This window comes from Bos mutus, chromosome 12 (genome assembly GCF_027580195.1).
Source record: "Bos mutus isolate GX-2022 chromosome 12, NWIPB_WYAK_1.1, whole genome shotgun sequence".
NCBI classification, from domain to species: domain Eukaryota; kingdom Metazoa; phylum Chordata; class Mammalia; order Artiodactyla; family Bovidae; genus Bos; species Bos mutus.
The window spans coordinates 82,782,515-82,809,439 of NC_091628.1; the positions used below are offsets into that span (position 1 = coordinate 82,782,515).

A 26,925-nucleotide genomic window follows, 5' to 3' on the forward strand; every position below is an offset into this window, starting at 1 on the left:
TGGTGAGAAAGAGCTGGAGTGACACAGATTTTCCGGGTATCGATTAGAAATTGCCTTTGCCTACAGTTTCCTCATGCATTTTTTTTCCCATTTGGATAATCTAAAGACCCTCTTTTCAGCATCTATTTAGCTTCAAAGCTTTTTGCTTTAATTGTAGTGAAAGAGACAAAGTAGAGAGAGGCCATTTTAGGTCAACGGTTGGTACATTGCCGGTACGGACACTTTCATCAGCAAGCCCGTCCTCGTTAGCTTCAGTGTACTCACCACGGGATGGAGTGGGGTTCCTGGAAACATAAATTGCATCTGCTGGGCAAGCATGGCTGCTGCAGTTTTTTGCTGGATCAAATTGTTCCTCCCATTAATTTCTAGTTGAGTTTTTAAGTGTGTGGGAGGGTGAAGATACTTGCAGTTCTCTCTTGAACAACGGCCCTGGGGGAGAAAAAAAAGAGTTTTAGTTTTAGCACAGTTAGAAGTAGCTTTCAACTCTTTGTCAACCGTTTCACAATCACTTCATCCACGCGAAGGTGTGTATCTGTGTGTGTGCGAGCACAGATGTGTTAGAATATACATCAGAGTTGGAACACACAAGAAGCGGATTGGGCATTAGCTGATCATCAACCTTGCTCAAACCTGTTGAACAGAGAAGCTTCCTGAGATGTTACTGTTGTTCTGAATGGATTTTAACTCTGACAAAAGACCCTAAGGAAACGTGACTGCAGAGTCAAGTCGACCCTTCCAGGCAGTGTGGAGGGTGATCAGAGGAGCATATTTATTCTGCCTTATCAAAAGGAAGCTTTGAACTTGGTAGATGTGCATGCTGGAACGATGACAATATGTGAATAATTATGTACCACATTTATGCTGTGGGGATAGTAATCAGCACTATCTGATTTCTTGAAATGTGTGCTCCAGGTTGGCTGAAGACATCCCTGATTTGAGTGATGGAAGGAGTATTAGTCTAGGAGTGGGCATTTCTTAGTAACTGATGCACAGGTGAACTCAGATGATCACCTGCAACAGATCAGCTTGCTACATGAACGCGGCCACCCATGTCCCTGCCCAGCTCCCATGACAGTTATGTAACATTTAATGTCAGGTTTTGATGTCATGAAGTGTGTACAACGAAAGTAACGCTGGGACGTTCAAGTTGGCACAGTGAAAAATAAAATTAATTAGGTGACAGGTGTGCCTAAAGTCGGTCTTTGAAGAGTGACTGCAAATGGTAATTAATGTTTATACTGAATTCCCACCTTTTCCAAACTACCGATTGAAAGAATCATCTTGATGTGTGAATGATGCAATTTCTGGAGAAAGAATAATGAACTGTGCTAACCAGCACGAGAATTGTCATTCCCTGAAGAATTAGTCTATTTGCAACCAAGAAAAGAGAATATGAGCTTGTTTACCAGATATAAAAGTAATTTTAAAAAGCGAGCTGGGTGGATCTGGAGACACAAATTTGTTTATAGTCATCCTAATTCTAAACATCTGGAGTTCTCACTCTGCCTCCCGCTTGTTTTAGCTGTGCGTTTGGCAGCACGGGCTCCTTCCCAAGTGTGAATCTCCCAGCGCTGCAGTGCAGAAGGGCAGACAGAGATCCTGGTCTAGTCCTGGTGGTCTGAGCTCATCAGTCTGTGCTGTCCTGAGGCCCTAGTGTTTGCAACATGAGAAACTGTGCCACCCTCTGCAGGGAGGACACTGAGGCAGGTACAGGGACCCCAGAAGGAATGGGTCACATTACTGCTAAAGTAATTCTACACCCATGGGCAAGGTCGGCGTGTCTCTAGGCTCAAGTTCATACTGTGGATGCTCCATCCAGGTTCCTAATGTATGCAATAGACACTTTTTGTTTGTTTGTTTTGGCTGTGCTGGGTCTTCTGCATGGGCTTAACTTTGCAGCTCATAGGCTTAGTTACCCTGGGGCATGGGGGATCTTAGTTACCAGACTAGGGATTGAACCCATGGTCCCTGCATTGGAAGGTAGATTCTTATCCACCGGACCACCAGGGAAGTTCCTGAAATAGACAACCTGGTCCAGTATTGGAAGGTCTAATGCAAAAATACAGGCAAACTGGACCCGCAATTGAAAATAATCCGAATCAAAGCAGTCTTGGCATCTCTCCATCTACTTCTCTCCACAGAATTTAAAGATGAAGATTTAATCGTAACTCTGCTTTACTCATTGTTTTATGATATCCTGGGGTCCCTCCGGCCCTGCCAATTTGCCTCAGGCATCTCTTATTTTACTTCTTTTTCTGTCCTCCCTTGACAATGGCCTTAGTCTCGGGGTTTGCTACAATCAAATCTCCAAGAACACATTCAGATTAGGCCAGCTCCTTCAACAGAGGTGTGTGGCCAGCCTTTGGATTGGCTGCCTTATGTCAGGCATCCAAATACATTCACTTCATCTATGGTGGGAGGTGGTCATGGGATACAGGATGTAGCCACTGCCCGTTAGTAGGGGTGTCGGAGGACTAAACAGAGTGGTGTTTCTTGTATAGAGGGTAAGTTGCGCCCAGACAACCTCAATTCAAACTCTCTTTAAACACAGTCAGTTCACTAGGGAGATGACACCCAGAAAGGCTCAGGTATACAAGATGTACGTATGGGCTTACATGCACAAACATACATTGGGCCTCATGAGGGGATTTGCGAAAGCAGAGTTCCATAGAACAGAGTCAGAATTTGTGATACAGTCTGATGTCTACCAGTTTGGCTACTATATTTTGCTCGTTCATATAATGGTCGATTTGATCACTAGTCTTCTAATGTAAGGGGCTTCCCCGATGGTTTAGTGGTAAAGAATCCACCTTCAATGCAGAAGACATGTGCAGGAGACGCGGGTTTGATTCCTGGGTTGGAGAGATCCCCTGGAGAAGGAAATGGCAACCCACTCCAGTACTCTTGCCTGGGAAATTCCACGGAGAGAGGAGCCTGGCAGGCTATAGTCCACGGGTTCACAAAGAGTTGGCCAAGATTTAGCGACTAAACGACCACATCACTCCTAATGTAATGCTTTGTAGCTGCAGGCAAAAATTTTGATTAGCCCGGAAAAACACGATTTTCTTGTAAATGCTCTTATCTCTTGATACAACTGGGACTCTTAAGGGAACTGTACAAACTATTTCCAGGGAATGGAACATGATTTACAACACTGAATTAGTAATTTATTGATGGAACCTTCTTTTCCATGAGAATTAATACAATTTCCTACCGTTCTTACTTATATGCTTGGAGTGAGGAATATTATCGATTACCCAAGTGCCAGACAGTTTATACAGGGTCATCTCATTTTCTCCTTATAACAGCTGTAATGATCACTGTTACGAAACACTTAATGGGCTCAGAAAGATCAAGAAACTTTCCAAAGGTTGTATAATTGGTGGGTGGTAGGGCCGGATTCTGTAGAAGGAAATGGCAACCCACTCCAGTGTTCTTGCCTGGAGAATTCCAGGGACGGGGGAGTCTGGTGGGCTGTCCTCTATGGGGTCGCACAGAGTTGGACACGACTGAAGCGACTTAGCAGCAGCAGCAGGGCCGGATTCTAAAGCAACATTTACCTGGCTCAGTTACATCACAATGTCAACCTATTTATTAGCAATAGGTAACATCCAGGGAGGGTAAAGATCTAGCATTATCCTTTGCAGAATGATAGGCTACTTAACACGATTTAAAATAGAGTAGAATATATATGAAGATTTGGGAGTGGAAAAAGCTCATTTGCCTGGCTCTGTCTATTGGAAGGGGGCAAGAGAAGTGGTTAAGCCCCCAGGCTCTGAAGGCAAAAACCTGGGCACATAAGTTGGCTCTGCTTTTTGCTACCTTTGTAACTTTGAGCAAGTTACTTGAACTTCTTGTGTATCATGTTTTCACCTGTACAATGAAAATAATTACTGTATTTTCCTCTAAGGGCTGGTGTAGGATTAGATGAGTTATTAATAATACAGATAAAAGGTACAGAGAAGTACTTGTCAGGTAGTAAGCACTGAGGAAGTGTTGTCAGTATTACCAAAGAAAGAAAAAATACTTGTCTATCATTCTCTTTATAGCCCCTGGTGGCTCAGATGGTAAAGAATCTGCCTGCAATGCGAGAGACCCGGGTTTGATCCCTGGGTCGGGAAGATCTCCTGGAGAAAGGAATGGCAACCCACTCCAATATTCTTGCCTGGAGAATTCCATGGACAGAGAGCCTGCAGACTAAAGTCCATACGGTCGCAAAGAGTCAGACACAACTGAGTGACTAAAACCTTTTCACTTCTTTACAGTAAGTGCAAAACTACAGATTTAGTTACATTTTGATTGGCTTTTTGGTTCTTCTATAGAGTAACTTTTCATTTGAAAGCATGATAAAGGTTACTTAATTATACTTATTTAAGTATCTTACATTTAAGGTTATTTTCAATTCTATAGGATATTTCTGCAAGAGCCCATATTTGAAAAGAGGGCCCTGAATCAGTTCGATCTAATATTAATATCAATATTTTGAAGGGTATCATAGCATGGATGTCTGAGGCATACAAATTCAACATCAGGAAAACTCCAGGCAGCAGAATTTTAGGAAGGGATCCTACAGGACTCTGTAAGTCCTAAAGGAAAAGCTACTGTCAAAATATAACAAGCTATTTGACACCGTAAACAACTTGTAAGAAGTTTTAGTTAAGGAGTAAGATTTGTCAGGACATGCATCATCACACAAAAACTGCTGATTATCAAAGCAAGTTGTCATAGCCGATTGGGAGAGGGGGCAGTGAGCAGAAATGTAAAGCATCTTTGTATATCACTGCGAAACAAAACAAAACTGTCAAAAATAGTGTCTCTCAATTTTGGTCCAAGAAATAAAGATGAAAAATGTCTTGGCAAAGTCTTCCTGTGACTGCCAGGATTGTTTCTTGTTTTATTTTAACTCTTCCTCTTCTGGTTAAAGACTGTTTGCGGAGAGATAAGAGAGGTAGGGCCCAGTCCCTGGAGAAGAGGACTGGCACAGCTTCTTCTGTGGGACGGAGTAGGGGGGCGCCATCCCAGATTCCTTGTGAAGAACCTTCTAGAAATGGAAAACAGGAGCCCTGGAGGAGTCCAGGCCGATGGTCCCACGTCTGGGTCTAATGTGGAGATGGTAGCCCAGAGGACTCCACTCGCTCCAGGGGGGGACCCACCAACTACAGAAGCGACAGGTGTTCTGGAATCACATTCACTTTGTTTGTGGTATATATATTTCCAGGTTAGGGTCTCATTCCTTCCTTCATTCCACAAATATTTATTGCTCTATGTCAGGTGCTGAGTGAAGGGCTTGCGAACTAAAAGATGAGAAAACATAGGCTCTGCTGCCTCCCTTCCGGAAGCCTGCAATCTAGTGTTGAAGACAGATACTAGCTAAACAGCGACACAGACAAATGTTTAATTACAAATCATGGAGCGGGTTCTGGAGAAGGCTGAGAGAAGGAGGAGGGAGAGCGTTAGAATGGAGACGGGTGGCAAGCGAGGGCTCTGAAGAAGTGACGTATTTAAACGGAGACCTGAAGGATGAGAAGGAGCTTGGCAAGGGAGTGGGGGCTGAAGTGTGTGTGCATGTGCGTGCGTGTGTGTGTGTGTGTGTGTGTGCATGTGTGTGTGGAGGGGGAGAATCCAACATGAGAGAAAGAGGAAGAGGATGTGCTAGGGGGCTGAACCATCTGGGACCTTCATGAAGTTTCTCAAGGCTGGATCACAGAACTTGGTGTGGGCTGCAGTGGAGAGGATGTTAAGAGAGAAAACAGGAAGAAGTTGACTAGAACCAGATAACAACGAACTTTGGGTGTCAAGTTAAGGGCTATGACCTTGATTGCACTGAAAGTTTTGAAACAGGAGAAAAGCCACATCAGATTTAAGTTTTATGCTATGTATAAAATCCTGGACTTCCCTGGTGGCTCGGCAGTAAAGAATTTGCCTGCCAATCAAGGCAGGAGATGCAGGTTTGATCCCTGGATCGGGAAGATCCCCTAGAGAAGGAAATGGCAACCTGCTCCAGTATTCTTGCCTGGTAAATCCCATGGACAGAGGAGCCTGGAGGGATATGGGGTCACAAAAGAGTCAGATACGACTTAGCGACTGAACAACAACAGCAACAATAAAATCTTATCCCGATTATTAGATTTTTATATCTAATATAATGGTTTATATCGTTTGGAATCCATTTATTTAAAAACAATAACAGAATTGGGATATAGTTTACATAGGATTTTTGTACATTTCATTCCACCTCCAAAAATACTCTCTACTCCAGGAAAATTCAGTTTAGGGAGAATGGCTAGAAGCAAGTAAGAATTTCAAGCTGAATTAAGTTTATTAAAATAAGCAACCATGAAAGATTCTAATACAGAATACCCATGTTGATTCTCAACAGGACGAGAGGAAAAATGTTAAATAACTATAACATGTACTTGGCAGAACAACAGATGTGAGCTCTCAGAATTACATGGTCATTATATGACACGATGTGGGAGAGAATAAATGCGGCTTTGGCTGAGAAAAGATTTCAGAATCAGGTTGGTGCGAGAAAGAAAAAGCATAATTGGAAAAGGAGGTTTTCTAATTGCTTATTTAAAAACAAGTAAGTTTCAGAATCTTTTCCTCATATGCTCTTAATTGAAAAAGTCAGTTAAAATATGGAAGCAAAAAAGAAAACAGATTAATTAGGAGACTGTTACAGGGATTAACAGTAGGAGTTGTGCCCATAGGGATTACTAACAGAAAACTATATCCCATTAGTTTTCCATGGGAAAAGCAATGGATTTTATATGATCTACAGTTCACACTGACAATAGACCCCTGCGGTATCACTCAGGATAATTTGAAATTGTTTCTTAGTGTGAGCCATGCTGTTGATCAGCAGACTCTAAAAAGGCCCCTTTGGGAGATAATTCCAATTGAGGGCCAGGGTCACAGCCTGATCCACTGAATTTCACCTTTTCCAGTTGGGTCTTGGCTGCTCATTGCTTTCAGCACGTGATGGCGTTTTCAAGGGAGCCGGCCAGGCTGTGGAAGGGAGAATCCGACGCTAAGATTGGGGGCTTCCCTGGTGGCTCAGACAGTAGAGCGTCTGCCTGCAGTGCAGGAGACCCGGGTTCAATCCCTGGGTTGGGAAGAAGCCCTAGAGAAGCAAATGGCAACCCATTTCAGTATTCTTGCCTGGAAAATTCCAAGGACGGAGGAGCCTGGTAGGCTACAGTCCATGGGGTTGCAAAGAGTCAAACATGACTGAGCCACTTCACTTCACGTCACTTCAAGATTAGGGGCAGACAGTGCGCACTCCCAAGTGGCCTGTGGGGACATTCAGAGTCCAGGGGCCTGCTTGGGATCCTGTGGAAGTCAGGGAAGAACCTCTCAGATTCCCTCACCTTCCACATGACGGAAACCAATTTAGCAAAATCCTGAGGCGGTGGCAGATCCTCTTGTCCTGGAGCCATGTTTCTGAAGCCGGCTCTGTCCTGGACTCGTTCCTGGAGAGGCAGTTTGCACTAGGGGTAAAGGGAACAGTCCCTGGACCTGAACTTTTTGTGTGCTCAGTCGCTCAGCCATGTCCAACTCTTTGCCACCCCACGGACTGTAGCCCACCAGGCTCCTCTGTCCGTGGGATTCTCCAGGCAAGAATACTGGAGTGGGTTGCCATGCCCTCCTCCAGGAGATCTTCCCAACCCAGGGATCGAACTTGGATCTCCTGCAGTGGCAGGCAAGTTCTTTACCACTTAGCCACCTGCGAAATATTGGACCTGGACTATGTGGGCTCAAAATCCAGCTCTGCTGTTCTTTCCATGGGACCTTGTGGTCTCCAGTTGCCACATCTGTAAAATGGGGATAACAAGAGTTCCCACTTCCTAGACTTGGGGAAGGATTAACATTTAATGCATATACAGTGTACATGCCAGGACAGTTCCTGGCACATAGTAAGCCCTCTGTAAGTTTTTATTATTATTATCCTTCTCATCATTATTACTAACACCTTCTCTGCAGAGCAGATAAAATACTTGGTATTAAAAAACCACCTTTCTGATACTAGTTCAGTCTCTCTATCATGGTGCTTCGCTCCGGCCTCTCTACCAAGCTCTTTAACGCTTTTATTATTCTTGTTCTCACAATCAGTGCCAACTCTTCTTCTCTCTCTTTCTTTCTTTCTTTAGAAGAACCTCAGATCTGATTTTCTTTAATATCTTTCCTGCTGAAACTTGACAGGGCTGATTAACATGGCATGACTAATCTAGTTTAAAGCAGCTATGCATCATAGTGGGAAAATCCCCAGTTCTGGTTGTGGCTTCTTCCCAAGATGGTTAAACTGAATTTTACACATAATATATAATAGTCTGTGCCTCAGTTTTCTCATCTGTCAAATGGAGGCGTGATCATGTTTCCATATCTGAACCCCTTTGAGTGTTTGTGAGAGCTTGAGAAACAGCTGCAGTTGCTCTACAAAAAACCATAATTTGCTACATGTTGTCAATTCTATATCTATTTCCCTGTGGAATGTTCCTAATCTGGTAAAAGGAGAAGGCCACATAAAGAAGTTATAGTAAAAAGGGACACCAGAGACTTACGTTGGCAACAGTCCCAATAAGTTCTGAGAATTGTGAGAAGTCCATATGACAGCCCAGGCATGGAGCACATCAGCAGAAACGGCAAACTGAGTCAAAATCAATTGGAGGATTGATTAAGTACCTACAGTGTACACAGCTTGAAACTAGAAAATTCAATCAAAGGGGCCACTGCTTAGGTCCCTGTGATGTAAGCTGCTTAGCTGTGCTCAGTTGTGTTTGACTCTTTGTGACCCCCGTGGGCTGTAGCCCACCAGGCTCCTCTGTTCATGGGATTCCCAGGCAAGAATGCTGGAGTGGGTTGCCATTTCCTTCTCCAGGGGATCTTCTCGACCCAGGGATTGAACCCACGTCTCCTGTATTGGCAAGCAAATTGTTTACTGGTGAATCACCTGGGAAACCCAAGTTGCTTAGCAGATATTTTCTCAGTGACTAAACTGGCTAGGTGTATCAGATGCTCACTGACTCAGTTTCCCAGTTTCCAAATCTCTCAAAAGTTTTTGGAAAAAAACAAAGGCCTTGGTTCAAGCAGATTTCTATGGGTTCATCATTTTTCTGGGTCTAAGTCAGGAGCAAAGGTTGAGTTTAACATTTGGCCTGAACCTTCTCTTCCTTCTCCAGCACATTTCCAGAAAGATATGGGCAAGACAAAGCGTAGGGGAATAAAATGGTTATTTACATCGGGGCTTAATTTCTAACATTAACTACGAGACTGAAATAGCTCTGCTCTAAGGCAAGTGACAGATTAGGCTTTCAGGCTTCTTTTGAATTTAAATAAACTAATTGAACTACATGAGCTCCTTGTATCATTAGCTCCAACTACATAATACACCAAATAAAATACAAGCCACATAAGGGCATCAGAATTAGAGGAAATTATAGATTCAGGGAATGACTACAAGCAAATGATAACCAGAAGTCTCATCAAAATGAACAATTGCCCATCTCATCAATATTATGGTTGAATTTATAATAAGAACTTTCTGCTTATTAGAAATTTAGTCCAATTTATATTATAATTCATCTTTTATAGTCTATGTATGCTATACTCTTTTGGCAAATAACATAAAATATTATACTGATTGAAAGCGAAAGTCACTCCATCGTGTCCAACTTTTTGCAACCCCATGGACTTAGTCCATGGAATTCTCCAGGCCAGAATACTGGAGTGGGTAGCCTTTCCCTTCTCCAGGGGATCTTCCCAACCCAGGGATCGAACCCAGGTCTCTGACATTGCAGGTGGATTCTTTACCAACTGAGCTATCAGGGAGGCCCCATTATTAAAGACAGATAAAAAGGGAATGTTTACAAACTTTTCTAGGGTGTGTTTTTCTCTTTTGCTTCCAAGGGATGGAGGAAACGTAGGATGTTATAAAAGAAGACTGGAGAGGCAGCCAGATGCATAAACTAAGGAAAACTAGGCATGCTGACAGGCAGTTAGCAATACCTTCGATTTTACCCACACCAATCACTGCACAACTGTGAGTCTGTGTGCTGTTTTCTTGAATGCTAAGTCACTTCAGTCATGTCCAACTCTTTGTGATCCTATGGACAGTAGCCCACCAGGCTCCTCTGTCCATGGATTCTCCAGGCAAGAATACTGGAGTGGGTTGCCATTTCCTTGTCCAGGGGAATCTTTCCGACCCAGGGATTGAAACTGCATCGCCTGCATTCTTTACCAGATTCTCTACCGCTGAGCAGTGAATTTAGGAGAGGATAAGGAAAAACATGAATCAGGTTGTGCAGATGCATGGCACAGGTCACAATGGGAGCTGTGGTTTAGTTTGCATTTCTCCCCAGAAAACCATATGAGAAGACACAGTACATCATTCCTCTGCCTCCCCCGGACTATGGAGCGGAGGTCGAGTGCTCTTCCCCAACGCTGGTGCTTTCTCCTCCTTACAGGGAGCTGCAAATGCTTGGAGTCGGCCCTCTCTCGGTCTGCATTTAGGGCAGCCAGTACTCCGGGAGCAGATCTGTGATTCCTTATAGTCATGCCAAGGTGACTGCCCCGTTCCTTCAAGCACTGCTGTGTGGTTAAGACCTAGTCTGTGGGGACCTCCTGGTGGTCCAGGAGCCAAGACTCCACGCTCCCCACGCAGGGGCCTGGGTTCTATGCCTGGTCAGGGAACTAGATCCCACATGCCGCAACAAGACCCAGCACAGCCAAATAGATTAAATAAATAATTCAAAAAAAAAAAGACCTAATTTGTGACCATTTTAAATAGATGAAACATAAAAATTCATTAAGTGGGGAGGAGAGGCAAAGAGGGTGAATTGTTTGTAGTTTTCCATTTCAAAGCATGTTTCAATCTTTTTCTAAAAATGAATTTGGCTGCCTGAGAAATTTAATTAATCAATTAATTTATTAACGTTAAGCCTCAAGATAACTTTTTATATATATGCTTTAAAATGTACTGAGCGTGTCTCCTTCCCTTGATTCTCCAATTATGTGAAGAAGCCTTTTTCACTGGTTTTCTCCTAGATTTCTATCCTTTTCTCTGCCCTTGAGCCTGGGCAGTTTAAATTTTCATACTCCTGTGTTTTAGAATTGGAAAGAGCTGTTCGTCGATTTGATGCTGGGGCCAAGCTCTGTCTTGACTGGTAAGGATTCTCTGTCTTGTTAACTTTAAGTAGTAACTGAAAATGTGCCAGGTAAGAGAAATTAGTGAGACCAAAAACAGTCCCTCCATTTTTCCAGTTATGTAAGGAAACTAATTTCCAGGCATCAGATGCTTCATTCGAAAACTATTTAGCTAGAAGATCGATGTCTTCTGAGTCACAGAGGAACATTAGTCAGCGTGGATGGTGATGATGTATGGACATAATACAGAACTAGTCTAGTTACTGTTTGACTTCATAGCGTCTAGTTTTCTGACATCATATTCATCCATGCGTGCATGGCCATGGCCATGGGAGAAACAGAGGCTCCATGAAATTGTTAATGTCACAACATTAGGATGTTTCCTGTGGGAGAGAGCAGGCCTTCCTCATCCATGTCTTTTTTATTTTTGTGGACCATTTGTAAAGTCTTCATTGAATTTGTTACAATATTGCTTCTCTTTCTTGTTTTGCTTTTTTGGCCACAAGGCATATGGAATCTTAATCAAACCAGGGATTGAACTGCACCCGCTGCACTGGAAGGCCAAGTCGTAACCACTGGCCTCCAGGGACCCTCCAGGGAAGTCCCCTGGTCTACGACTTATACCTCTCCATACAGGGACCCTCGCATGGTAGGCACTCAGTGCATCCTGTCAAATGACTTCTCCTGTCTTTGAGCCAGCAAATCTTCTTGAGCCCCATCACCTGCCGAGCCCTGTAAATATTAAATGGGCAGCTGGAACACAGAGTGAGCAATGCCATGATGGTGGGGGCGGGGGGTGGGATTCAAGGTGCTGTAAACACACTGTGGGAAACTCTGCCTAGTTCAGGGGCTGGGATGACCCTTGAGGAAGGGACAGATCATGTTGAGACTAAGATCTTTATCGGATTATCTAGTTGGATATATGTAGAGGGAGGTGGGGGAGGGGATTAAGGGTTGGCAATTTGGAAAGTGAAAACAAGCCAGACTAACTCACAGGGACTTCTCTGGAGTTCAGTTGGTAAAGAGTCTGCCTGCAATGCAGGAGACCCAGGTTCAATCCCTGGGTTGGGAAGATCCCCTGGAGAAGGAAATGGCAAGCCACTCCAGTATTTTTGCCTGGAGAATCCCATGGACAGAGGAGCCTGGAAGGCTACAACCATGGGGGTCACAAGAGTCAGACATGACTTAGCGACTAAACCACCACCATCAGACTAACTCACCACCGCTCTGTGGGGGTCAAATTCCTGAAGCCTGATAAAGGCTTTCACACAGCACCCAAAACAAAGGACACGCTTAGGAAACACAGGCTATGATTTTTCATTATCGTCAGTTGAAAAGTATTATCAGAAACTGGTCATTTTCCAAGTAAGTGAAATCTAGCCAAAGACGCAAACTTTATTATACACCTTCTGCTACTGTAGATTCTCTCTCAGTCTGAATGGAAACCACGCGAGGGAATCTCCTGGAATTTGGACAAGGTAGACACTCAGACCTAAAGGTTGGCATTTGGTGGTATACCTCTGTCTCTCTGCAGAAAGAGCCACAGTCCCAAGCCTGTCAAGTGTCAGGTGTCTTCCCACTTCTCTGGTCATTCTAGTCCCTTCCTCCAGATCCTACCAGCTCCCTCCTGAATCTCAGGAATCAAAGAGTTGAATCTGACACAGCAGGGTGGGGGCCTCCCTGACCCAGCTCTGGGGCATTCTGATTGGTCACTGTCCTGGGAGGTGTTTAAGTTAAAATACTTTGCATGTCACGCCTGATTATAAATATATTTGTGACAAGCCAGAGTAATGGACTGTTGGTGTCAAGCTGGGAAGGCTTCCAGGAGGAGGTGGGAGAAGGGAGAGTTAAGGTATGGATGGAGCATTGGGAAGGAGTGGGCAGGAAAGGGAGGATAAGGGGGAAAACAACCAGGAAAACAGGGCCAATCAGGTGAAGAAGCACTGGAAGGACAGGGAAGGGTAGAGTGTCCTTTTCAGGGTACATTCATTTTTAGTAACACAGAGAAGCACAGTCCTCTTCAGGCTGGTGTGGATTACCTGCTGCCTGGGGACTGACCTGCAAACTGAGCGGCCGCAGGAGGAAACTGCACTTCATTCAGGAAACATGGGATGGGGGTGGGGGGTGGGCCTGGCCACTTAGGGGAGGGTCAGCTGAGACACATGACAGAGTGGAGGTGAGGGTCTCCTGAAGGCAGGAGCTGAGGGTCTCCTTTCCTTCCTTCATTCAGCAAGCGCTGCGGTTGCCTCTGCTCACGGCCAGAAACGGGGATGGAACTGCACACAGGGTACTGAGATGCGATCCTACCCTCCATAAAAATAGCTAAGACTTATATAATAGTGCACGTATCATGTACCAGCAGTTTCTGAGTGCTTTGTAAATCACACTCGAACCTGCAATACAAGTGCTTAGCAGAGGGACTGTTAATAGTCTCACTTTATGGGAGAAAAGGGAGGCCCAGAGAGGGGGAAACCGCATCCCAGAGTCTTGCAAGGAGTCAGTGGCAGAGCTGGGCACCTGACCCAGGCCACACTGCAATCTGTGCTGTTGCCCCTCTGAAGAGCCATTTTTAAGAAACTCGAAATCCAGCACAACATTCCTATTACACCTTAAAAAGCATTCTTCACGCACAATAGCTTATTACAGCTTCACAACATTCTCGTAATATATTATTCCAATTTAAAGGGACGGAAAATGAGGCTCCCAGAGATTTGAAGACATTTTCCAAGGCCATGTTGTTAAAGTCAACCAGGCTAAATTCTAGGCCCCCGTTACTGAAACATGTGCCCCTTCCTGTCCATGGGGGAAGCTACGGGGTAACAAGGAAAAGATTCATTCAGAACAGTGTGGGCACCTTGTATGATAAAAGACATTAGGGAGATGACACTGGACGACTGGTAGAGGTTGAATTGGGTCTTCCTGGAGGGAGAGGTTGATGTCTTAAGTCCCAGTTCCTTGGAATGTGACCTTATTTGGAGATAGTCTTTACAGAGGTGATTAGATAAAGATGAGGTCATCAAGGTGGGCTTTAATCCAACATGACTGGTGTCCTTATAAAAAGGGGAAATTCAGACACAGGGACAGACAGTGTAAAGAGACACAGGGAAAAGATGGCCATCTCTAACCCAAGGAACATTAGAGGCTGTCAGAAGCTGGAAGAGAGGCCTCAAACAGCTCCTTCCCTTGACCTTTAAAGGAAGCATGGCCCTGCTGACACCTCCTTTCAGACTTCCAGCTTCCCAAACTGTGACAGAATAAATTCCTATTGTTCTGAGTCACCTGGCTTGTGGTGATTGTTACTGTAGCCCTTGAAGCAAATACGGTCACCTATAAGAAATGCCAGATGATGGGTTTTTTTTTTTTTTTTTTCCATGAGATTGGAGGCTATACAAGGAAAACACAGTGCTATCTTCTGACACAAGGATTTGGTCTATGAACGGGCATTCTGATTTTTTTCATGAACTGTGGTAACCAGATCCCCTTGTCTGACCAAAAACAAACCACGACAACTCCCAAATCCTGAACAAGTACAATAATTTTCTGCATATGAAACTCGTTGGCTTAAATGCTGTCAGATTTTTCACATGGAAGATTTAAGAGGAGAGATTTATTTTAGTAAAAGACAAAATGTTTCACTGAAGAACTTATTAGTCATGCATAAAGGCCTACTGAGTCTCTGAAGATCCATTTTCAAAGAGAAATGTTGGGATCGTTTTTATATCCTGATTACAGAGAAAGACTTGATAAAAATTGTCCTTGATATTAAAACTGCACGAAGGTGGCAGATGGAGGAGGGGAGGATCGCACAGTCAAGCAGGAGGGAAGTCAAAGAAAATGTGTAAATTTGGCCAGCATTTTGAAGTTGCTTTTGAAAAGGTTGATATGTGTTCCTGCGAAGCAGGGCCACCTCCACAGGCACTTGGACGCACCAGGCGATTTTGGAAGAGGACGGGGTGCAGGGACGAGTCTGCCCAGCTCTGCCCCACCGGGGGACAGCTGCTGCCCACCTACAGACCCACCTACAGAGCCAACAACCTGGACTTGCCCTCACTGTCATGCACCCTCATTGGACAATCAGCCCATTTTCCCCAGATGTCCTACTGCTGAATATTTCCGCAGGATGTACCTAGGAGGGCAGACTGCACCCCGGGGCTCACGGTCAGCGTCTCTTTGGTCCAGCGGACAGAACTAACCCCAGACTCTGGAGCCCCTCTGGTCAGATCATCCAGCCAAACACTGAAATATGACATTGCTCCCTCTCCTCCTTAAGACTGTGGAAGGAGTGCTGTCCCTCAGCAGACCCCAGTGCTCCCTGTTGTGGATTCTTGAGCAGGTTGGACACTTTGCTGTTGTTCAGTCACTTAGTTGTGTCCAGCTCTTTGCCGCCCTGTGGACTGCAGCATGCCAGGCTTCCTTCTGCTTCACTATCTCTGGAGTTTGCTCAAACTCATGTCCATTAAGTCAGTGATGCCATCCAACCATCTCATCCTCTGTCTCCCCCTTCTCCTCCTACCCTCAGTCATTCCCAGCATTAGAGTCTTTTCCAGTGAGTCAGCTCTCTGCATTAGGTGGCCAAAGCTTCAGCATCAGCTCTTCGAATGAATATTCAGGGCTGATTTCCTTTAGGATTGACTGGTTTGATCCCTTACTGTCCAATGGACTCTTAAAAGTCTTCTCCAGCACCACATTCAAAAGTATCAATTCTTCAGCACTCAGCCTTCTTAATGAATGGTCCAACTCTCACATCCATACATGACTATTGGTTGGACACTTAAGCTCTTCATAGTCCAGCAATTGCTGGTCAGGTTTATTTGTAAACTGAATCCATCCATTATTAGAGTCCAGTACTATTATTATTTTTTAAGAGAACTATATATAGGGTAGCAATACTTGGTAACATTTATTGAGTACAATACTGATATTATTATTATTATTGACTACTTATTATTAAATTCATGCTAGTACTGTGCTAAGTGCTACACCAGCACTGTCTCAGCAAACCTATCAGAAAGGGAGGCACTATTAACATCTCCTTGTGATGCATGGGACAACCTAGAGCTGGTAGCTTAACTGTCTGGTTCCAGGTCATAAAAGGAGCAAGAGGAAGAAACAGGATTTAAACAGGGTGATGCCTGAGCCACTGCTCTTAATCACTGTGCTTCTTTCACGTGTTCATCTCCTTACACAAGTGATATCTACTGAATGTTCACAATGCACCAAGTATGGTGCTAAGTGTTTCTCAGGAACATCCTGTTAGTGTTTATTGTAAGTCGCTGGGGGTAAATCTTATTTTTAATCCCCATTTTTCAGATGTGGAAACCAAGGCTCAGAAAGGTTACCTTTCCAAGGCCACACAGCGAGTAAGGGGAAGATCCAAAGTTTGAACCTACCCAAACCTGGCTCTGCCAAAACTCCCTACGCTCTGAGAATATAAATGATTAATTCCTATGCTATGCATGGTACTGTACTAGGCCCAAGTGGATACAAAAGATGAAAAATAAATTGCTTCTAACTTTAAGAAACTCTAGACACATGAAGAGAAGAAAGGGAAGAAACTGTAGTAATGAGTAATATTTGATTGTAATAGTAGCTGAAAGGACCCATGTAGTGTTTCATAAATCATGCATTCTTACAAATCCAATTAAGGTGATTGAATACATTTAAAAAATATAGTTGAATTTTAATACATTAATAATTGAAGGGAACGACCCGAGTCAGCTGCTGCCAGCACATCTCCAGGTCTTAGGGCAGAAGGAGGCAGCACTAACAGCCTCAGGGACCCCCATGTTTGGGGAACGCACAAGCCCGCAAAATCTGCAGGTGAGGCACCTGGATGTCCAGGAGATACATGGGTGGGTTATGCATATATCAATCTATGTGCGCGTGGTGCTAAGTCACTTCAGTTGTGTCCGACTCTTTGTAACCCCTTGGACTGTAGCCTGCCAGTCTCCTCTATCCATGGGATTCTCCAGGCAAGAATACTGGAGTCTGTTACCATGCCCTCTTCCATGCGATCTTTGTGACCCAGGGATCAAACTCACATCTCTTAGGTTTCCTGCTTTGGCAGGCGGGATTCTTTACCACTAGAGCCACAGAGGAAGCCCATATCAATCTATAGGTTAGACTAATGTGTATATCACGTTCCTAGACAGAATTCACTACCATTTTCAGACATTCATTCACTCACTGTGTATTTCATGACCATCTCCTCTGTTCTCAGGCTTCCCTTGTGGCTCATCGGGCAAAGAATCCGCCTGCAATGTGGGAGACCTGGGTTCAACCCCCGGGTTGGGAAGATCCACTGAAGAAGGGAATGGCTGCCCATTCCGGTATTCTGGCCTGGAGAATTCCATGGTCTGTACTGTCCATGGGGTCGCAAAGAGTTGGGCACAACTGAGCTCCAGTACTCTTGCCTGGAAAATCCCATGGATGGAGGAGCCTGGTGGGCTGCAGTCCATGGGGTCGCTAAGAGTCCGGCATGACTGAGCGACTTCACTTTCACTTTTCACTTTCATGCATTGGAGAAGGAAATGGCAACCCACTCCAGTGTTCTTGCCTGGAGAATCCCAGGGATGGGAGAGCCTGGTGGGCTGCCATCTATGGGGTCGCACAGAGTCGGACACGACTGAAGTGACTTAGCAGCAGCAGCAGAGCAACTTTCACTTTCCTCTGTTCTCAGCACTGGACAGAGAATAAGGAAAAAAAACAGGCAAAAGTTCCTACCCTTATGGAGCTTACATTTAATGGTGGGGAGACAGGCACTAAAGAAGACAGAGAAGTAAAACATCGGGCTGGCCAAAAACTTAACCCAAAAGAACTTTTTGGCCAATACTGTACATAGTGAGCATCAGAGCTATGGAGAAAAACCAGTCTAAGGGAGCCAGGAAGTGCGTGGCTGGGGAACTCGGCAGTTTTTGTTAAGAGGGATGGGAGGAGGTCTCAGAGAACAGAGGCCAGCTGAGACCTGACAGAGGCAGGGGAACAAGCCTGGTGGACTCTGGGAAGAGGAGACAGGAAACAGGAAGTGCAGCAGCCCACAGGCGGAAGTGCACCTAGAGTGTTCTAGAACGGCAACCGAGGCAGCGTGGCTGGAGCAGAGCGCACCACTGAAGAGCCGTCACTGAGACGGGAGAGGTGGGGAGGGCGAGGCAACCAGAGCCGGGTGACCAGGCTCCTCAGCAGGACTTTGGCTCTTACTCTGATTGAGGTGCAAAATCAATGGAGGGTTAATGCACTGGACGATATTACCCAAAGGTTTTCCATGTTCTTCACATATTTTTCAAATGTATTAGCAACTTTAATAAATTATGAGAAAGTGCATTATGTCAGACTTCCAATCGCTAAATACTGCTGATCTCATACAGAGCTCCATTTAGCACTGCCCTTGTGACCAGGGAGCAGGCCAGAGGCTGGGAGAAGGAGGAAGGCTAAAGTACGCAGGGCTGAGGGGGTGTGTGTGGGGGCGGGGTGGAGACCCTCTCTCCAGCATGCCAGGCCCTGGACCTCTCCCACTCTGTTCCTCCAAAGGAGACGGGTGGCAATCTCCCCACCCTCCCTCTCAGTCTTAAAATCCAGACAGCTGGGAGGGATCAGGCTGTTTCCTGCCTCTTGGAGCTGTGCTGAGGGGATAAAACCATCCACCAGCAACCTCAGATGCACCTCAAAGAACAGCAAAGGGAGAAAGGTCTTTAGGACAGAGCCTGGCAAACTCCTGGTCAGACTTACACCATTTTACACCTGACAATATAAAGGAATCCTTGCCTTATTCCCCAGTTTCACCCTCCTGCTCAGCTGTTGTTGTTGTCCAGTCTCTCAGTCGCGTCCGACTCTTTGGAACCCCAGGGACTGCTGCACTCCAGGTTTCCCTGTCCTTCACTACCTCCCGGAGTTTGTTCAAACTCAAGTCCATTGAGTTTGATGATGCCGTCCAACCTTCTCATCCTCTGTCGCCCCCTTCTCCTCCTGCCCTCAATCCTTCCGAGCATCAGGGTCTTTTCTAATGAGTCGGCTCTTTGCATCAGGTGGCCAAAGTATTGTAGCGGCTGCTCAATCAGACTTTTAAAATTTTTACTTTGAGGAGTATCTCACAAAGAGGACACTGGCCGAGATTCTCCTGCTCTGCTTTCTGTGAAGGTGCCGGACCTAATAACCTGTGGTGTGAGGGCAGGAGTGCACCTAGATGAATGGAAAAGAAGGAAAGCAGGGAAAATCGGCCTCAGGGTAATCAAATTGACAGCTCAGTTTCTATTTTGGGGATTTAAAGTGAACACACTGGACCTTCCTTTACCCTAGCAAATGTCAGGATGCTAAGAGCCACAGGAGCTTTAGAACTTCGAGCCCGAGGTATGGGAGAATTTACTACTTTTTGGCACATATACAGGCAATTCCTTCTAAGCATTTTCTGGATTGAACTTTACTCTGAAATTATCTGTGCTTCTCTCTAGAGAGCATGGGTGCTCCCCTGGGGAGTGGGAAGAGTTTGGGCCAGGGGGACATGGAAGCATGTGTTACCAAACACTGCCTGTAGAACATGTGAACAGTGGCTTGTAAATATAGTATTACAGTCTTCAAGGTTATACAATGCTGTTGTTAGCAATGAAATACAGATGGAAACATACAATAGTTCATTGAATTCATAGTTAACTTTTGTAAGGTGTGTTCTCCCTCAACAGATAATAGAAACATGAGCCCAGAAGCTCAGATAAAAATTTTCAGTGTTAACAAAGGAATTTTAATTCTTCAAAAACCTGTAAGGAGTAAATGATAAGTAATAAATGAATGTAAATTGTGGGCTACTGACATTTTAGTTCTTAACTCAGTGGTGTTAGAGTGAACAAGACCAATGCAAACAAGCCTCCGTGGGCCTTTTGAATCTCTAAGCTTTGTTACTACAGACTCATTTCTTGGAGGTATTTCCTGTTTTTTCTGGCCTAGGCCTTTTACAATGAGAATAACCTTAAAATCATTTAAACTTCAGTGTGAAATGATCTGCTTGAGTAAAAGAAAACAGCAGACAGAAACTAGTGAAGAAAACATGAAATTAGGAAAAGAACCTAAGAAAGAGACTTCAAGTGTGGGAGGAGTGTTGCAAGTAGAAGAGAAACTTACTTATCATGAGAGGGTGTTGGACTTTATCAAATGCTTTTTTGCGTCAGCTGAAGTGATGCATTTTTTCCCTCTTCATTCTATTAATGCGATTTATTACATTTGATTGGTTTTTGTTTCTTCTATGTTTAGAAGTGCTTTGAAAAGGCTGGACTGTCGGGTGACATATGCACCTATATTTTCTTCTGTGAATCAATTTTTCAGGTTATTGCCCGCGATGACTCATTTCTAGATTGTTTACACATGCCATAGGATTTTGAAAATGTAAAACTTCTCAGGGTTTCAATTCAACACTAAGAGCTAGTTCTTGATCATAATTAGCTGTTTTCATTCGAATCGGTACCAGGTAGAAGCTCCTTTCTTTATTTTGAGGAAATAATAACAAGATCAAGACTAGCACAGGGAAGAATGATTTGTAGTGAATAAGGGGGCAGGTTATGCAAAATAAGGAATATTGGTGCCTGGGAGCTCACTGGAAGGGACTTCACCAAGGTGTGGGGGCCTAAGAAGGTGCTACAGGTGGAGGATTGTTGGATTTTAATCCGTCACTAGCTCCCTACTTGGAGAAGGAAATGGCAACCCATTCCAGTGTTCTTGCCTGGAGAATCCCAGGGACAGGGCAGCCTGGTGGGCTGCCGTCTATGGGACTGCACAGAGTCGGACACGACTGAAGCGACTTAGCAGCAGCAGCAGCTCCCTACTAGCATCTCAGCACGTGCTTAATTCCGCCAGCTTTCCAGTAACCTCAGAAGCCAACAGCGAGAGCTTCTGTGTGACCTGTAACATCCACACCTGTTAAAAAAAGAATCATTTCTAAAAAAAAAACAAAAGATATTTCAAGAAATCGATTAGCATTTTCCCAATCGATTGCTTTTCCCAAGCAATACAATTTCAGTTGGCTATTTTTGCATTTCTGAAAACGTTGCCTTTCTTTTGAACGAAAAAACTAAAATCCCTTATAGGACATCTAGAAAGCAAAGCTTAAGTACGTGAGGTGACTTGTTCTTCTAAATTCAGTTGTAAACATTATTTAAAATTTGGGCAATGGTGGTGGGAAATCACTGTTAAGAGCACCACTCTATCATAATTGTTCCTGTTTGAGGACTGCTTTTTGATGTTTTCCATATTGGAATATAACTATAATCTTGGTGAACAAATCATTTCATCTCCTGATTATTCTCACTGAGCCTGTCATCAGCATGTCTGTTCCTTTCTGCTGCTGGGGAGTCTTGTTTTCGTTGCCTGCATTATAATACCCTGAAAAGAGGTACGATTAATTTAACTATTTCTCTCATTTTGATTCCTTACAGTCTTGCACTTTCATAAATAATTTTGTGACAAGCATTTTCACACAGTCATCCTCTTTGCCCTGTTTTTATTTCTTCAGGTTAAGTGAAATTATTGGATTAAAGAGTATGGATTTTTGCAAGGCTTAATGCATCTTGAATCAGCAGTATTTAAAAGTGTAATCATAGCTGAGCACTCAGCATCATCTAGTTCTTTTCCTCAAGAACTAATCACATTACACTGATTTTTATCAGACAATGAGCAGATGTTTTTTCTTGTTGCCTCAACTGCCAGGAAACTTGGAGCTTAAGTCCAAATCCAGTAATGAGTTCATCTCAGGTGACCCGTGATCGTTTCCTCTGAATTGATATTCTACTCTGCTGTCCCTTTTAAAAACAATTCTGAAAGTTTCCTCCGGTTCCTTTTAGAAACAGGTTGGTTATAAAGCTCACTCACATATACACACAAACGTGTCTTTATTGTATCTGAACATAAAACTTTGTGTAATTAGCATCATAAAACACAAATTCTTGGGATCTGGAATCCTTGAGCTGATCTAGTGCGATCCCCTCCTTTTACAGTAGAGACCCTGGGCTAGAGAGAGAACACGACTGGTCTGGGATCACAGAGGTCACTGGTGCTGAAGCCAGGACTAGTTGGAACCCGGGCCTTCTCCTGCCCAATCGGAACCCTCAACAAAGCGCGAGGAGCTGCCTACTGGCCGTAGCTTACACCTTGATACTCCTGCCAGGGCCTCAGTCAAGAGCATCTCTCTCCACGGCATTTTCCATTGCTCTCTCTTCCTTCTGCCACCATTTCCCATGCCACCAGCCCCTGTGAGGCACATGTATTTCATTCCAAGAGTCCATATTCTACCCACTCCAGCCCATTGCACCCACCGACACCATGCTAGTTTGCCGAAAGTGAAAGTCACTCAGTCCTGTCCGACTCTTCACGACCCCATGGATTACAGGGTCCACGGAATTCTCCAGGCCAGAATACTGGAGTGGGTAGCCTTTCCCTTCTCCAGGGGATCTTCCCAACCCAAGTCTCCCCCATTGCAGGCAGATTCTTTGCCAGCTGAGCCACAGGGAAAGCCCAAGAATACTGGAGTGGGTAGCCTATCCCTTCTCCAGCAGATCTTCCTGACCCAGGAATCAAACCAGGGTCTCCTGCACTGCAGGTGGATTCTTTTACCAACTGAGTTATGAGGGAAACCCAGTTTGCTGGGGGCTGCGTTAACAAAGTTCTGGTGGGGAAGCTCACACCAAAGACATTGATTGTCTCAGTTCCAGAGGCTAGAAGTCCGAAGCCAAGGTGTCAGCAGGGCCATGCTCCTCCAAAAGGTTCAAGGGGAGGTTCCAGGCTTCCCTCCTTGGTTTGGCATCTTCTCCCTGTGTCTCTTGCACTCTTTCCTGTAGGTACATTTCTGTGTCCAAATTTCCCCTTTTAATAAGAACATTAGTTGCGTTGGATTACAGCCCCACCCTAATGACCTAATGAAGGAGAAGAGGGTGACAGAGGATGAGATGGTTGGACGGTTTCACTGATTCAATGGACATGAACTTGGGCAAACTTTGGGAGATGGTAAGGGACAGGGAGGCCTGGCGTGCTGAAGTCCAAAGAATCAGACACGACTTGGCAACTAAACCACAATGACCTTGCTTTCACCAGGTCACAGCTATAAGGACCCTCTCTCTAAACATGGCCACATTCAGAGACGAGGGACTGGACATCAGCACAGGACTTGGCAGGGGTGGGAGGTGGGATGGGGGAGGGGCTGTGGAGGAAGGATGCAATTCAACCTGGAACATTCGAAAAGGTCATCTTTCGAAGTTTTCATCTCTGTGCTCAAAATCCTTCGTGGTCCTGACTCACCAAATTAATTCTGAATTCCTCACTCTGGCATTCCACCTCTCCTTGGACCCCATTTGGACACATCATTGTTATTTCATCTCCTGACATGGCCCATGTTCCTCTACGCTGCAGTTCAACTAGCAGGACCCTCAGATTCCAAATACTCCACTCTCTCCTCTCACTAAACTCATGCTCCCGCAGCTATTTCTGCCTCAAAAGCCCTCTTCCCCCACCTCCCAGGCCCATCTCAGGTGCCCTTTTCTCCACTGAGCCTACTTATTTTTGTTGCTCAGTCGCTAAGTCGTGTCCCACTCTACAACCTCATGGACTGCAGCACACCAGGCTCCTCTGTCCTCCACTATCTCCCAGTTTGCTCAGATTCATGTCCACCGAGTCAGTGATGCTCTCTAACCATCTCATCCTCTGCTGCCCCTTTCTCCTTTTGCCTTCAATCTTTCCCAGCATCAGGGTCTTTTCCAATGAACCCCCCTCAGACATGTCTTCTCCTTCCACAGGGATTCATTTCATCTATCTTTCTGGCAGTTAAGGCTTAAGATCCCTGTATTACAGTCACTTGTGTGTTCCCTCCCGCGAACCCACATCCCTCTTAATGGCAGGAATTATCCATCCTTGCATTCCTCCCAGTGTCTTTTCTTTCTCGACTTCCCCCAAAGTGGTTGCTGGTCGCTTTCATGAACACATGGATGATAACAGAGATATGTACTATGCTACAGAGACCAATAGTAACATGTCAAGGTCATCGAAGACACTCCTCTGTAGCAGCATGCAGACTAAAGCACGACGTATGCTAACAGCGGGATAAATAAAGGTTGGATGTAAAATCTAAGACTGCTAGTATGTGGGCATAGCCACTGTTGAATGGGAGATTATTTTTACTAGGAAATTCCCATTCCTCCTCATCATTTTGCCCTCCCACCAGAAAATTCCATGAAGTTCATTTCTAAAGAAAAGTAAATATCCAGATGGCCAGAGCAATGACCTTTCTCTAACAGAGGGGATGGATTTGTTATCTGGCCAAATGTTTGAAATTCCTCTACCAGCATGCATAATTGTAGAGGGATGTGTTAATTACCCTACGTGACAGCTGGAGGGGCTTCCTAGAAAACTCTGAGAGGAGTACTGGTGTGGGGTCATTGTCAGCGTCGGCACCGTGGTGATCCAAAGGTAAGACCTGAGCAACAGTTTCTGAATGGACAGGTCCATGGGCTAGATTCTCTGTGAAGTGCGGGCCTGCAGGCTGTTGGGGCAGCTGGCCAGGGCCCATCAGGCAACAAAAGCACCAGGGTAGCTCTTCCAATGACATCTGAATGAGTGGCACGGGCAAAAATCCCAGAGATGTGATCCCTACTATTATAATAGCTTTATGGCTCAAAATGGGCCATTATCAAAGAGAAAGACGAATCCAGAAAGTAAAGATGAGATTTTTCTCTCCCCCCCCCACAGCTGTGATTCAGCAGCAGCCACATCATTGCCTGTTATTTAAGGGAACGGAGCGCACAGCTCTTGACTCAGCACTGTGGACATTTTTGAAGAGGAAGCAGAAAATATGATCCTTGCCCTAAAGGAGTCACTGCCTTGGCACTGTGTGGAAAATAATTTAATTCCCCAAAGTCCTTTACAGATCCAAGATGTGGTGAGTCTGTGATCCAGAAAGAGAGCTATTTTATCTTTAAACAGCAAAAATCCATGAATATTCTTTTGTCTAAAGGCAATTCATATTCCCTAATATAATTTGCCGTATTTCTTTTGAATCAAATTTTTTCAGTTTCTGAACCACAAATCTGCACAAAAGAGCTTTAGAATTTATTTTCCCCTTTCCTACTGCCAGCGAAGTTTTCTTTTTTTTTTTTTTTCCTTTTACCTGGAGTCATGTGAAATATGGAATTACTTGAGTTCTCCTGAAATCCTATATAACAGCATGTCTGCTTCCAAAGTAACCACTTTGTTGTTCATTCATACATTCCTGGAAAAACTATCTGATTGTGGTTTAGTCTAGGGAAAACACACTCAAATGTTTTTTTTCCTTAAAACGTGTAGAAGAAAAATATACATCTTTTTAGAGCAACTGGAATCAATTTAAGGTTTTGGCACACTCCATGGAAAAATCAATGGAAGTTAAAAGTTGACAGGCAAAGTTCGCCTCTACAAGTGTCACTAAACTTGTGTCCACTAAGAAAAATAAAAGAAGGATCTCTGACAACCAACTAGGATGGTAGGTCGAATAATCACCCAATATAGTTTTATAGAAGATAATTCACACGAGATGCTGGGAGGTGAGACCATAATATTTAGGCTTCCTTTCTATCCCTCAAAAGTTTTTCAAGTTAACTAGGGAGAAAAAAGGAGCATGCATGGCAAAATAAATGAATAAGATGTAATGCTGAGAACAAGAATCAAGCATCTAAAAGGACTAGGCGTGCTGGAGGACCTCATGAACGCTGAGGAGCTAACCAAGGTTGAGCCTCCCTACAAATTCCAGACATCCTGTTGAGAATCCATCCAAATATGCTTCCCACCTTGCCGAGAACTCAAAGTCCTTGATCCTTGTTCTTGTTGCTTGGCAACCGACATCAGACTCCACTGAGCCCCAGGAGACCAATGTCCAAAGGCTCTCTACTTCCCATGTAGGTTTTTTTTTTTTTTTTTTCCTTTTCAATGTGGAAAATGAGCTACTAAGTAGGACATTTATTTTTCCCCCTTCCTTTCTGGTGCTGGGAATCCCTTCAGGTTTTTCTAGAAGCATTTGCTGTTCTGTTCCTTGTTCAGAGGGAACAAGTTAAAATAAGGATCATCAAGGACTGAGTTTCCCATTTATGTCCCAAGGTATTCACACTGGTGGCTTAGGGCCAGTCTCTCAATAGTGTCAACAAATCATCACAGTGTAACATAATATGTGTCGTTTAAGTTACAGAGGTGACAGGCAGAGATCATCATCAGTATGATCTCAGATGGGAATTAGAGAGTCCACAAATATAGGCCTTAGGGAAATGGAAGAAGGAAGTGGCATGGGGAGAGAAAGTAGAGTGTGTGGCAATTCATGTCCTAAGGAGAGGTCCGGTAAAATCAAAAGTTGAAAAGTGGGACTTCCTTGCTGGCCCAGTGGGCTAAGACTCTGAGTTCCTAATGCAGGGTGCCTGGGTTGGATCCCTGGTCGGGGAACTAGATCCCACACGCCGCAACTAAGAGTTTGCATGCCACAAAGACGATTGAAGATCCTGTGTACCACAACTAAGAGCCGGCACAGCTAGAATGAATAAATACATAAAAATGCTGAATTAAAAAAAATTTTAAAAAGAGTTGCAAAAGTGATCACTGTATATGGCAATTCCATAGTTACTGGTGATCAATAACCAACTTTGGTGGAGCTTTGGGAACAAAAATCAGACTGCAATGCGGTGAACAAGGGTTGGGAAGTAGTGAGAAGTCAGGTTGGACGATTCTTTCATCTGAACCATCCTAGTAGATTCTTAGGTCAGAGGTGTTGGGGAAAGAGGAGATAAATGATGCTTA

At 44.4% G+C, this 26,925-nt stretch overlaps 1 protein-coding gene across 5 annotated transcripts in view; it reads right to left on the minus strand.

The window, feature by feature from the left end:
* MBNL2 (muscleblind like splicing regulator 2) overlaps nt 1–26,925 on the minus strand; it is a 161,734-nt gene that overhangs the window by 55,131 nt on the left and 79,678 nt on the right. For all 5 annotated transcript variants that reach the window (XM_070380808.1, XM_070380810.1, XM_070380806.1 and 2 more), the window contains one exon: nt 265–429. In XM_070380808.1, the coding sequence (XP_070236909.1) occupies nt 265–429 (165 nt within the window). The remainder of the gene's footprint in view (nt 1–264; nt 430–26,925) is intronic.